This window comes from Rhodnius prolixus, unplaced genomic scaffold (genome assembly GCF_049639745.1).
Source record: "Rhodnius prolixus isolate KJV_2025 unplaced genomic scaffold, Rpr scaffold_8, whole genome shotgun sequence".
NCBI classification, from domain to species: Eukaryota; Metazoa; Arthropoda; class Insecta; order Hemiptera; family Reduviidae; genus Rhodnius; species Rhodnius prolixus.
This window is the reverse complement of record NW_027411593.1, coordinates 729,731-743,804: the sequence shown is the minus strand read 5'-3', so window position 1 is coordinate 743,804 and position 14,074 is coordinate 729,731. Positions and strand designations below refer to the sequence as shown.

Below are 14,074 nucleotides of genomic sequence, written 5' to 3'. Positions count from 1 at the left end.
TTAACCTCACGTTTGATTTTTATTAATGTTATACAGGTGGCAAGACTGTGCAATTAGAACTACTAGTAGGCTCCTAGACTTCCGATATGAGGCTTGTATCCTGCATTTATGAACTGGATATATCCTTCAGCGATTAGAAGTAACTACAGGCTTGGTTGCGCTCATAGAAATTCTGATATAAAATATCTAAAACAAAAACCCCCAAAAATAGAAAAATCATGGACGCAGATTATTAAAAGGGTAACGGAAACTGTTTCATCATGACGAGCGCAAGGAATCCAAATCGGCTGAAAACTTGCTCATTTTTATCTCAGCACACAGTTGGAGTGAGGAGGAGTTCACAGACCAAACTGGAAGTGCTTAGGGACGAATGAAGCAAAATATGAACAAACAAATCGTGACGAGGATCGGAAACACCTGGCTGTCAAAAAGAGGCATTCGCTTCCTCTCTCTGATGTTTCCTTTGCTAATTAAAGCAAGTCAATTATCTCCAACCCCTATAATGGATGGAAATCAAGATCGCTTATTTTATTTTTTTTTTTTGATAAGAATCAGGGTGGTTGGTCAGGGAGGCTTCGCACCTGGATCCCAAATAGTGTGAAGTGGCACCCACTAATTAGGCTATCTCTCTCCTGTTTGCTTCAATAAACTTAAGAGATACATTAGAGCCTCTTTGGCTAGGTATAAAGATATGAACAATATGTGTCACGCCGTTTTTTCTTCTTTCTGACCTAAATTGAGCAGCTGTGCCTTTAGTTCTCTATGACGGGGGGGGGGCTCGCTGTTCCCTTTGCGAAGTTAATTCTCTGAGGAAGAAAGATACCTGACCACTTTTAGTACCATTTACTAAATCTACTAAAAACTGTTTCAATGCTATTGATAGATCGGTACACACTTTAAGTTCATTTAAAGTTTAAATAAAATCGCATTAAATTATGAAAGAATTTTGATTAATTCTGGCCTAAACTTTGAAGTAGAGCAGAAGGCGAAGTGGAAGCTGTGCTGATGAATCAATGCTAACCAACAGAAGCAAATAATAAATACACTTAAAAAATCCTTTAATTTGGGATCGCTAATTAAAAGATGTATTTACTCACAAGTCTGAGTTAGAGAAACAAAGTGGGAGACACTAACCAGAACATATTAATCAAGAAAGTGGATTGCTAGTGGATGTTGATGATGAAGTACGAGTATCGTGAGCATCAGAATCGATATCACGTACAGATCAAAAGAAATATTGCGATCTCATTATCGTTTGGTGGTGAGGAAGAGGGTGGAAGAGTGGAACTGTTGATATCCCTTCATTGAAGAAACTGCTTTGCCTGACCGCCCTAAAGCAGCAAAACGGTCTTCTTGGAGCTTACAGAGGTTGATGAGGATAGGTCAGCTTTTACAGTGTGAACTTTAATAACTGCTAACGAGGACTAGCTAATCTCCACTAAAGCGGCGCCTAAAAAGGATCATGAAAACATTGCTAGTAATTGCAGTTACTGCGGACTCTTTTAACAAAGTTTTGGCTACACAATTACAATCTTCCGAGTCCTATTCTTAGGTAAACATGACAATTTTTTTTTTATCATTATAAGTATGGATATAAAGTAGTCTTCTGGGTAAGAGTCCCTCCTAAAGGCGTCGCCACTCCCTCTTCAAGAAAAGCGGATGATGTGAAAACATTTAGTCTATTAGCACACACGGTCTGATCGTGTGCTAGCGTCAAACCCGCCGAGCAAAGAATTCCTTAACTTTTTATTAATGACAGTATCTTGCTTGAAGGCAGAGGTCTTCAGTTCTCTAATGAGGCAGCATGGAGAACTAGAAGCCTTCCTACACCAAATAGAGACCCATGACAAGAGGAGTGGGGGAAAGTAACAGCTCAGTTTTCCATTTTTCTTTCCGGCCGGCCAGTGCAAGGTGACGTGAAGTTTCTCAAGGGGGGGAAATTAAGAATTCTTGTTGGGAAACTCTTCACCACGTAACACCAAGTAGAGTGAGTTGGCTAGACCTTACTAGGCATCTAGCAGCACACCCTCAACGACCCCACTTCTAACTGAAAAGTGTCGCCGACACCAAACTTAGAAATTTCCATGTTCTGACTTAGTAAGTGTCAACTTTTTGCTATAAATTACTGTTGGCTTTATTGGATAACTTCTTCATTCTCAGCCAGTCAAACTCCTCATCCCGCCCAGTGCGCAACTCCACTCTAGACTAGAATAGAAAATATATACTTCGCTTTCTGCCGGGACACACTGCAAAATTGCAAATTTTTTAAAATTGATTTTGAAGGAATTACATGTTTAAGGTTCTCTCAATTTAAATTGGTTACCAAACTTATTTCTTTTATCTACCCTCTTGTGGTATTAGGAGCTTGAATATTTACTAAATTGCAAATAAGCTAATAATATAGAATACTCCGATTTCGCCCAAATCTGGCACCGTGCTTTTCAGGAAACAATGGAAAAGTGGTACCATACGAGAAGACAAAGTGAAAATTTCTTTCCGGCCAGTGCAAGTTCCACAAGCGAGGAAATTATCTTAGAAAGTGATTTCCCTCTCTGCTGAGGGCTTTCATTAGTCCAGAGCTGACGTCTGCTCAAGCTTATAGTCCTTTTTCGGTATACTTCTGGAATTACGATTCATTATTTTTTATTTTTTGCATTCTCAGTTCAGAAAGAGATAATCTACGGAATTCATGTTATTGAGGAGTCTGCATTTTTGCAAAACTAAACCTTTTATATCTTGGTTTTTTATCAGTTGATCTCCAAGTTAAATTTTTCATCAGTTCTTGTAGTTAGGTATGACATGTTTAGTAGCACTGATCTGAGTTGTTTCATGTTTCTTTTCGGTCACCCTCTTCGTTTCCTTTCAAATTACTAAGTTTTGTATTTCTTATTACTAATTAATAGCGGCAGTTTCTTAAAAGATGAAGTTAAAAGGTGAAGTTAACATGATCACATCAGGCCTTCATCAGCAGTTCTGCAACAATCTACCATTCATTTCCTTCACCAATCTGTCCGGATCAGTGACATCGCGTAGAAGATTAAACCATTTTCTACCTATTAACGAAGAGATGGTTATCTTCCCACTATTTCTACATAAGAGAACTTCTTGGGAAACCTTTTCTAAAGTTCTTACAAGTCGACGCTCACGACCACCATGATGTGAGGTAGATTTACAATATTTTTGAAATTACAAAAAAATAAATAAATACAAATAAGAGAAAATCATGAGAGTAGATTTTATTTAAATATTTGTGGTGATTAGAAGGTGGATGGCAGTGTGCACGTGGCAGATGTGATATATAGGCCAAGTGGTGGAGGCGGAAGTAAGAGGTTCCGCCTCCCTGGTACCTTGGCAGTCAAATAACAGGGGGGCGCTCAATATTACGCGAACCAAATTTTAGATCCCACATTGATATGGCGACCCGAGCGCTATTCATAAGTCTTATACCGGCGCGGGCCCCACACCGGCCACCCTAATCTTGACAGTAATATGAATACCAATCCTCTTTCACAGGATTCCCAGCCAATTCTGGGTCATATTGTCAAATATTTTTTACAAATACCTTTATTTATTTTATTATATATTGTATTTATGGTGATTGTACGAGAGCGGCACATTTATTGCAGTGCGCAGATATTCCACATAAATAAATCAATGGAGTTGGAGTAGTAACGTGATTGCGTCACAATCGCTAAATCAATTTTATCCGGACTAGCAGGTTTTGAGTTCCCTTGGTATGGAAAATAGTTCACAGAAAGTAAACAATTTGAAAACTTTTCAGACTAAAAAGCCTGAGTTTTAGCCAAAACATGCATTTATCTATTTTTTTGCATTCTCATTTGACTACTCTCCTTTGTAAAGTGAAAGGCGAAATTTCATAACTTAGAACTGTTCTAACGGAAAAGACTAATCTCCCAGGCTAATCTCCAAGGCTAACTAAACATATAATTCAATGAAAGAAGCGGCGCCATGCTGGGCAACAAGTCTCTCTAACGGTCCTTGATTTACGGCGAGCTAATTAGTTAATTATCATTCATAACATGACGTCATACTGCAGATAATATCTGGCAATATTCGACCATGTTCACTCGTCACTGATCTAATGGCAGATCGTTCTGTTTTCACACATCACAGACAGACAGCGCCTTTGTTCCCATCTATTATCAGAACCGTTCCAGTGGAACATCAGCAGAATCTTTATTTACTTACAAAATAATAATCCACTATTAACATTCACACTCCTCACTCTTTCTGCATTTATTTATTTTGTTTTATTTTTAAATAAAATTTTGAATCAGATCGCTGGCTGTGTGACTTAATTGACAAAGCAAAACAAATAAATAGATCTCTTTAACAAAAACTTACAGTTTAAAATGGTAAGTATAAGGGTTGATTAAACGCCAAAAGATACACAAATTGAGATGATGATTTAAAGGAAATGGTAGTTTAACTATAACGATGGCAAAATGGACCATGGCTCGCAAGAATTTTTGTTAATACTAAGTGAATCTGAATCAACTTCATTCAACGATGAATATTTTTAAAAACCTTCACTTTTGGACGCGCGTCAGTCGCGTATGCGGGCAGTAATCTAAAATCAAGTCACATATTCTGAAACTAGAGGTGACTGGCAACAAATTTTTCCTCCACCATTTTTTTGCTTAGGTCAACCTTTTAAGCATGAAATGCATTTCAATCGTCTTAAAATGAACTCCCTGTAAATACTCTTTAACAAAAACTCACAGTTTAAAATGTTAAGTATAAGGGTTGATTAAACGCCAAAAGGTACACAATAACCTGATATGGTGTTAAGTCAGACCCGTAACTACCACTGGAGAGGTCTTTTAAATGAATGCTTAGAGTTGCGGTCCCCAAAGAATCCACAACAACAGTTTTCTTCGGTAAACGTTTCAATTAAAATTGAAAGGTATTTGTGCGTAAATAACAAAATTAAACTGCGATTTCAGTACTTCCTTTTAAGAGGAGTAAGAACAATTTTAGCGCGTTTACAGTACTTCTGCCTAAAAGGCAAAGAGAAATTAAACTTCAAATATGCACGATTGCAATACTTCCCTTTAGTAGCTGTAAGAGTAGGATGACACCTTAATATCACGCAGTAAAAATCGAACAACTTCTTCCTGACAAAACTTATCAAAATTGGTCGTAGTTATTGATTATTAAGGCGGGCCTTACTTAAGTGGTAAAAACTCCGTTTCTAATGTTGAAAACTCGAGATCCACAAAAGCTTTATTCTCATAAAATATCGGATCGAATGACAATTCGACGATTGACGTAAATCAGTTCACGCGTCGATAATTTAAACGATTGCAATACTTCCTCTTAGTAGATGTAAGAACATAGTAGCACTTTAGAGTCACGTATGGAAGCTTTTACCACTTCTTCGTGCTAAACTTTTTCAAACCGGACTAAGTGTTATAGAAATAATAGTAATTAACTTTTAGAGTGGGCCTTACTTGCGTGGGGCAAACTCCCCTCTTTAAGAGACATAGCGTCGAGACTTTTAAAGTGCAAATCTGTACAAAATTTCCATTCCAATTTGAAATGATTGCTATTCTTCTCCTTAACAAGTGTAAGAGCAGAACGTCGCTTTGTTGTTATATAAGGGATCCTTAACCCTTTCAAATTTAGCAACAATTGAATGTTCCTTAATCGATAGAAGTTATTGGACCTTTCATATGTTTATTTAGAGCAAATTCTTTTAATTACACCATTTCGGTAAAGCTTTGGTAGAAATCACGTTATAAGAAAGATATCCGCTTTCTGCTGAAATCTCATCGTGAAAATGCTTGAAATTAGAAAATTATTGAAAAAATTTTTACCAAGAAAAAGGAAAAGAAAATGGAGAAATTGTTTCTTTAAACAAGGATCGGTGGAAAGAATTTGTTGTTAACCTAAGTTGAACGCTTTTTTTTGTTTATCAACCAAGGGCCGTCGTTGAGCTCACGTTCATCCTGGCTTTAAGAATGCAGGATGTTGCCTGCACCTGCAGAAACACAGTCGGCCGGACATTGTTAGAACCATGCCATAGCTCGCACTGCTCCATTCCAACCAACAAAACGCTATCTTGACTCACTCCGTCCACCCAGTACACTCCTGGTAGTGTACCTAAAAATTACTCCAAACTTAAGTATTGAACTCCAACCTCATTCATCTCGATTCAATCAATAAATTACCTTCATTCCAATGCTACAAATAGAACTCAAGTTTCATCCAATCACACCTCAATCAGTCAATCAACTACTTCTATTCAAGCCAATCACTTCACTATTTACACATCCAAGCGATGCCCCAATGCTTCTTCCGCGATTCTCTGAAAGCAACATAGACTGTCTCATTTTTTCATAAAAGTTGGGGGTATCAAGACCTAAATCGATGTGAAATCAAGTCTTTAAAGAGGTAAGCTAAGACTCATGATCTAGAGTAAGATGCTCAGATGTTTCCTTGGTCACACAGAGCCAACAACTTTCATTCTTCTGAGTCTCTGGTCAAAGCTTTATCTGCCCATAACTACTTTACCAATTTGGAGACTGCACACTCATTATGGCGAATAAAGATGTGGAATTGGAAGATTACTTGCAGAGGGTCAGCACCAATCTCCTCGCCACTAATTAATTATATATCCAGTTCTAATAAAGGATTCTAACAATTCCCATTAATATTTACGCGTAAGTCCTTGGAGCAATTAATATTCGCCGAATTCATCTAGCTAGAAAAAAACTGGAGCCATATTAGATTTAATTAAAGACGTCATTAACTGACTTACTGAGACTGAGCAAACCCTCCTCTTTGCATTTCTTCTCAATTAGTGCATGGCGTCACACATCTAGCTATCTCCAATCGACTCAACTAAAGGGGAATCATTTCCCATTCATCCGTTTAATAAACAACAGATTGTGAACAACAGAAATGTAAATTCGGGAGTGGCACTCTCACGACTCCCTGACAGCGCCTAAATATTCGTATCTGTAAATAATATTTTCCAGAAAAGTACTAGACCTGTTTCTACTAAGTGGTATGAAAGTGTTCAAAGAATTCGAAACTGTTTAAGGAAAAAGTGCTATTTCCGGTATCCAGGTTTGTTTCAAATCTGGAGTATTACTTCCGTATTTACTTTCAATGTACTTACACCTTACAATGTACTTACTTACCTTATTTTGTCGGACTTAGTTTGTGCAGCTTATTGTTATTTATTACAAGTTGGAGATAAGTAAGCATTTAAGAAAATAGCAGTTTACCGTTAAAAAATGTGACATTTATTTTTTGAAAGACTCATTTTGACAATAGCGATTTCGCTTTATACCCCCCCCCCCCCAAAAGACCAAATTTTAATCAGAAACAAATTGAAATTGATTACAAATTAGAAAGACGAATGGATTTTCTTTTCATACCGGAAGGGAGGGGCTCGAAAAATTAGGTGCAGCTCGAAGTTCACCTTTCTTCAACATTAGAGAGTTAATTTATTGTAAGCTGTGTAAAAAATTAATTAATACCTGCAGACCTGGGGCCTGCAGATGTTTTAGACACCAGCCACCCCATTGCTCGTAGACGGTAGAAACTTCTGGCCTTCGGTGCGCTACTTGTTAGGGCTAACCCTGAGCAACTCTCTGTTCCTTCTTAGGGACGTTTGATGCCCAGGCAAGGAGAAGAGGCTTCCTTCTTGTAATGCGTTGAGAAACTTACTGTTCCGGCGTTTAGTTGCTTTCCATATTTTATTCTTAATTTTGAGAATCACTTCAAAATTTTACAAATTTTATATTCTATTTTCGGATATCTTGCAATCTTGAACTATTTACCCCGTTTGAAGTTAAAACTTATATCATTTGAAACGTAATCCATCAGCTATTTCGTTGTACCAGAATATTAGCGGTGTGATCAAGAGTCGAGCTGCCACTCACGACGGAATCCGGAACAAGGGAGCGCTCCAACATTCTGAATCTCCTTAAGATTCACTAAGGCGTTTGATCTGAGGTTAGAAATGCGAGTACAGGAACTTACAGACTCACACAAATATCTCAGTTTCAGATTTGTTGTCACATCATTTTCAGGAAATTTATATAAAATAAGAAAATGAACTCACTGTTTTATTGCCAAGGTTTTTCACTCTGCAGTTTAGGTAGGCTGTTTTCCCCAATAATGCTGTTACATTTTTGGATGCGGCTCGGTCAAAATGCGGACCTTGCCTTTGCTGTTTTGTTATGGAATTAGCACTGGCTGCTTCCGGTTTGTTGCCTGTTGCGGTTGGTTTAGTTCCGCTCGCACTACTCGTCAGTTGGGATCCCAGAACTGCAAGAAAGTTAAAATTCAAATTACAAATAATAGAAATTGTGAAGAGCCAATAACTGAAACTTGGGCCATCTTTTGGATTTTTGCAGCGTCAACGAATGCGAATGCAATTTTCTTTTTATTTACAGGAAATATTGTGCATTTTGTTAGTAATTGAGTTTTAACCAGAAATGCTTAAGTTGTGATCGCTTCCGTATGAAACTTAAAAATATCTGAAATGCACACTCACAGGACTTCCACTCACTACAATCTCGGGCTCAATCTCATTATTTTCATCAGAGTCGCATTATTTAATTTCTACCAAAATTATACGGATCGAAAAAAACGTACATTAAAACTAAAATGACCTGGCGACCCTATACCCTAACCACTCCCCGAAAATTACTAGAAAAATGATTGAAATAAAACTTAAAAAGCTGCGCGAATGAAATGTTTACACAAAGATGTGAGGAAATGGAAGAAGCCATTTTTCAGAAAATATAAAAGAAGTCAAGTAATACTTCCGGGAGTGTAACTTGCCTTCCTCCTTTCCGGATTCTAAAGATTATATTCCTGTATCCAGAATCGAACATTCCCGGTGATAACTCAAAATCCAAATCCTGCCCGATTACATCACTTTAGAAAAGAATGGGATTTCTATTGTGATTATAATGAAATAATCGAGTTATTAAACTGTTTTTATAAGGACTTGTCATTTTACTTGATGGAGATAAAAACGCATTATTTACAACAAACTAATACAACACATTAGCAACAAAATAGCAATGAACAGCTGAATCGCATACCAAATAGTATTAAAAAATGGTGTGAAAATAGTATTAAATTGTGAAAGAATGTGACTAAAAAGCGTAAAAAGGCTTTAGTTTTAGCGGATGATTGCAAATGTGCAAGCAATGTAGATGGGTAGATGATGTGAATACATGAACTCTTGCCGGCGACACAAAGGGAATATAAAGAAACATTGGATACGCGGATTGGAGGGGGGGTAGAGCAAGTGAGCGCAATTCTGAAGAGAGTGAGCAAAGAAGGCTAGAAGCTTGTAGACAGCGACAGTCTGCGAGAAATATTGCCCCACCGGGACGTTCGCTAACCCCTTTTACACATATAACCTCAAACTTATATCCCATCTTCTGCTCTGATTTATTTTATTTTATAAGGTCGATCAGAAATAAGGTTGGAGCAAACATCCACAACTGCGTAAAGCCTAAACATCAATTTGAACATGGTTTTACTTGGACCGTCGGCTAGAGTCGGGAACTAAATGCTCCTTTCCTGCTATAAACCTGAGGGTTGCAGTCCCTGAAGAGCTGTTTCCATTAAACTCTATCTTCAGTCCCTTCCTTCCCTTTCGTCGACCAGCTTCGCCCTTGCTTACTCGCAGGCTTCTTTGTTTCAGTTACATCGAAGTTCTGATCTGTTAAGGTGTATCCGTTCAATTCTCTGGTTCGGTACTAATGCAGTCCTAATCTCCAAATCGGTGATGTTCTGTTTGTTTTTAAAATGACAAGAAAGGTGATCTTTTATCGGGTACTGAAGTTGTTATACTTTATTAAAAATAGTATACATAATTTACTGTATTGTAAGGTGTTGAATTACTCTAACGACGGTTCCATTGTCGATCCTATGTAAAAATAAATAGAATATTAAAGTGCAAATTGTTTAATAAAAAATAATAATTTTAACGCTTTATTGTTTTAGTGTTGCTACGTTTGTTTACTCCACTTGTGATACTCAACATGTCGCTGCTTCATGAATGTTGGTTGGACATAAAAACAGAATGTAATATTTTTAAGTGGTGGTTTTTATTTGGCGTAAAAGCACCAACAGTGCTCGGCTTTGTTTTAGCTCCCATTTTAGGTTCGTCAATTTAATAAAAAATCTGAAGCAGCAAATTGATGGGGGGGGGGGGACAAATAATCTGAAGCGACCACTCATATGACTTTCTCTTATCAATGCTGGTTTTTTTTTTTTAAAGTGATTTGTAAATCTCACAAGAAGCTTATACATGTAATTAGTGAAAACCAATGGAGCCAGAGCTCTTCAATTAAGTCCTCCATGCGTGAAGGAGGTTGCAAAAATAAGCTGCGATGTAAGTTCACCCAGGCACCAGTAGAGGAAGGCAACATGGTCCGAACTCAGCAGACTTGAACCGCGCTTGATTTTCTTGAAGTTCGATTGAACTTTGCCAGCATTATGCACCCATATTTATGTTAGTGTGTGTAATAAATAGACGACACTTTCTATGTATGTTAATCAATTAGTGAAGCTGCTGGCTACCAGAGTGTGCTTTAAGAAAACAGAAAGCGAGAAGAGGCGGTAGTTCCCCCTGTGCAACTCTCATTACACTTCTAATCTTATCTTTTCCCAGATAGTTGAAGGCGGAGCTGATTCTGGAACGTCTCTCCAATTATTCCAGAGAAAAAGGCTTGAACACATGAATGAGGCTGTGAAGTTCTAAAGACAGAAATGCATGGTCTGTAATTAAAAAGCGCTGAAGATTTGTGAGGAAATCACAGCACCCTTTTAAAGAACTTTGAAGTTCAAGTTGAGTTTTTTAATTCAAAGAACAAAGTAGGGTCGATATTCAAAACTTTATTACAGATTTTTCACATTGAAAAAGTACTATTTAATTAGTTGCAGCGATCCACTGTGCCAAATGTTAGCGTCCTCTTAAAACTGAAAACGGCGAAATGTGGGAAGTAGAGGCATGACTCCTCCGCTCCAAGTATGTCACTAAAGACAATTTTCTCTCTTACTACTTCGATTTACATGAAAACTGCAAATCTGGCAATGCTTTTATTGCGCCTGATTACAGTACCTATGTGGTAATACACTAAATACAGGTAAACACTTGCAACTCATTTGGTATCAACTTTGTCACTCACTTCCACGTACCAAACTTTATTTATATAAGTTACATTTCCTAATTTTATCTTTGAGTTTATATCTTTGGGATAAACTTTAGCATCCCACTTCGTACGCCAAAGTTTTACTTACTTTACATGTGACTGAAAAGTTTATGTAGCTGGCTGGATATGTAATCAATTTAAGGTCGATAGGTACTAAACTCGTTAGATACATTGAGGCTGAAGCGCTTTGCTGCAAAACAATTTTAAATCACTCTAGCCTTCTACTTCATCAATCAATATTGCATCCTGCATCCATCCAGAGGCCGATCCAAAGGGGTAAGGAGAGGCGGCAATCAAGTGTACATGGCATGAGTATTTGTAGAAGTTATAGTTTAAAGTTGGCCTCAACACATTAGGCTTAGAGGATAGCCTCAGAATGTTGGATCCAGTCAGAAATCTTAGTAACTTTTAATAACAGACCCTTCAACTGTATTTGTGATGTAGGTATCCGTTCCCGATTACATTTCATTTATTTAAATCTAAAGCACGTCCAAAATGGGATTTCCACGACTTGGTATTAAATAGAACAGTTTGTAGCAGAGATAAAGGGATAATGCTATAAGAGTTGTTTAAGGGGACCAAGCAGCTATAATGAGGGCATGTTATAATCCCGAGCGGTGAGGACTGGCGGGGAAACGTTAGCGAGACAAAGGTACTGCTTGAGCGGCCGTATTTCTGGATAATAGGACCTAGTAAAATGTTACAGCAATTACCAAGATGGCGAAGGTCTGGAGGATGTGGCAATTCCAGGCACCTGTGAGCACGCCGCCAGCCGCGTGCCGCGCGCATCTCCCGCCACTTCCAGCATTCAGCCAGGGCTTCCTGTATTCTGCCAGCGTGCCGGGCCACTCTGCCGACCTGGTTACGCCACTAACATGCATTAATATTAAACATATACCTGTCTAGCTCACTCTACTCTTATCCCTGCATCTTGATATATTGCCGTCTAGTTGTGTGGGAGGTCGTCTTTATCCTAACTTTCTGCTAATGCTTGCTTGGGGAGGATCCAGTTACAAATTGAGATTGCATCAGGAATACATGTTCTCACGTCCTCCAAGAGCGAAAAGAATCTTGCCTTCTTAGTCTACTTTAGAAGTAAAAGTATTTTACATTTCTAAGGGTAAGTAAGGGTAAATAATAATGGTAGAAGTACCGAAAGTACTACAATGAGTGTGAAATGCAAAAATTGTGAACAATGCGCGAACACACAAAGGGAGGAGAGAGCAGATTAGCTAAACAGAGATTTCTTTTCTGTTTGTATTCCTGGTTAAAACTTGATATTTACAAATTACTGCTGTCTCAGTCTCCTTCTTTCTGTTGGTAGGAGATAGTAAACTCTGAGTAGGGAGCAAAAGGGGCGTTTAGCAGATGAGGCGGAAGTTACGAATGGAGGAATGGCGGTGTGAATTAGGGCAACCTTGGATTGAGGCACTGCTTCTATCTCGCAGCTTCAGCTCGTCTAATCTCTTGCCGCACTCCAAGGACGATCAACCTCTAACCAGTCATCACAGATCTATCACATATTTATCACCTTTCTGGGGACCCAGTTTAGTAGTGAGTTCCATGAACTAAAACAATCTAGGTCATTTAGTCCTTCATGACGCCATTGGTTGAAATTGTAAGGTCAACGCTGATGAAACTAAATGATCTGGCATGCGCACTAAGCTTCAGGTGCAGATTCAGGGACGTAGATAATTTTGATTTTTTTTTTTTTTAGACAAATTAATAAAAGAATATTTTTGAAATGTTAGTCCCTAAAATTTCCAGCCACGTTAGTAATATTGGCAAAGTGACATCTATTCAATCTTCCCAAACAGGTACATTAATTTAGCGAAGGTTCTTATGTACAATTGAAGAAAATCTGTCCAAGTCTTTTTTTTGGATTTAGTGTTCATCCATTCCTGTTTAAAATGTAATCTATGTAATATGTAGAACAGCTAACAAGGTGATAGTACGGAGTATAGGTTTTAATTTTTTAAATCGGCAGTCTGCTGATGTATCCGACATGTTACTGAGTATTGATAGAAAGCTGCTGGAAAAATGCACCTTACCTAAGAAATCCAAAAATATTCTTAAGAATGATGCCGTTAAGAATGATGAGATGTCCAGAGTTAGACCACTGGATGTGAAAAATGACCCTAGATTTTTCCTAGAAATACGGAAAAAATAGGCACGACATTATCACGTATGACTAATTTAGGTGGTTCGGTTGGAAAACCAAGGAATGTTAACATTGTATTATACGTCCCTTGTACGAGCTGAAACTGTACATTGCTCTGGAATGCTTAAAATTAACTAAGAATCTTCAAAAAGTTGATATTCCTGGAAAATGTTCCAAATGTAAGTGATAAACCATTGGATAATAGAAGCTGGAAGAAAATCGTTCTTAACTCGAGCCACAAAAAAGGGAATCTCGAACGAGTGGAAAAAGGCCTTTATAAAGTCGCGAGAGAAACTTTGGGGATGTGCTGAAATGTTTTACCCTCTTTTATTTCCGGTAAGGAAGAAAAATCGTGCAGCTTTCGAATTTACAAAATCTAGTTTCATTACTAAACAGTCAATGTTTCAAAAAAATGTGACTGCTTAAATTACCCCCATTGGAGTAACTCACAATGCGCAATTATCTACAATGCCTGCCAAAGCGCAAATAAGCGCTATCTTTGAGGCGCAATGTGAAGTATGGGCGTGGTAGAACCCACGGAATCATTTACGGGGTTGTGCAAATCTTTATTTGCAAAACTTGGCTCATAATCATTAATTAATTCCAGATATTAAAATGGATTAAATTACGCAGAATTAATCATTTAATAAAAAACCACAAATTCACGTTCAAATTATTTATGTAAACCCAGGTTCTTTAT

At 37.8% G+C, this 14,074-nt stretch overlaps 1 protein-coding gene across 2 annotated transcripts in view; it reads right to left on the bottom strand.

The window, feature by feature from the left end:
• LOC141450654 (neurotrimin-like) overlaps nt 1–14,074 on the bottom strand; it is a 461,254-nt gene that overhangs the window by 220,242 nt on the left and 226,938 nt on the right. For both annotated transcript variants that reach the window (XM_074121257.1, XM_074121258.1), the window contains exon 2: nt 8,099–8,304. In XM_074121257.1, the coding sequence (XP_073977358.1) occupies nt 8,099–8,304 (206 nt within the window). The remainder of the gene's footprint in view (nt 1–8,098; nt 8,305–14,074) is intronic.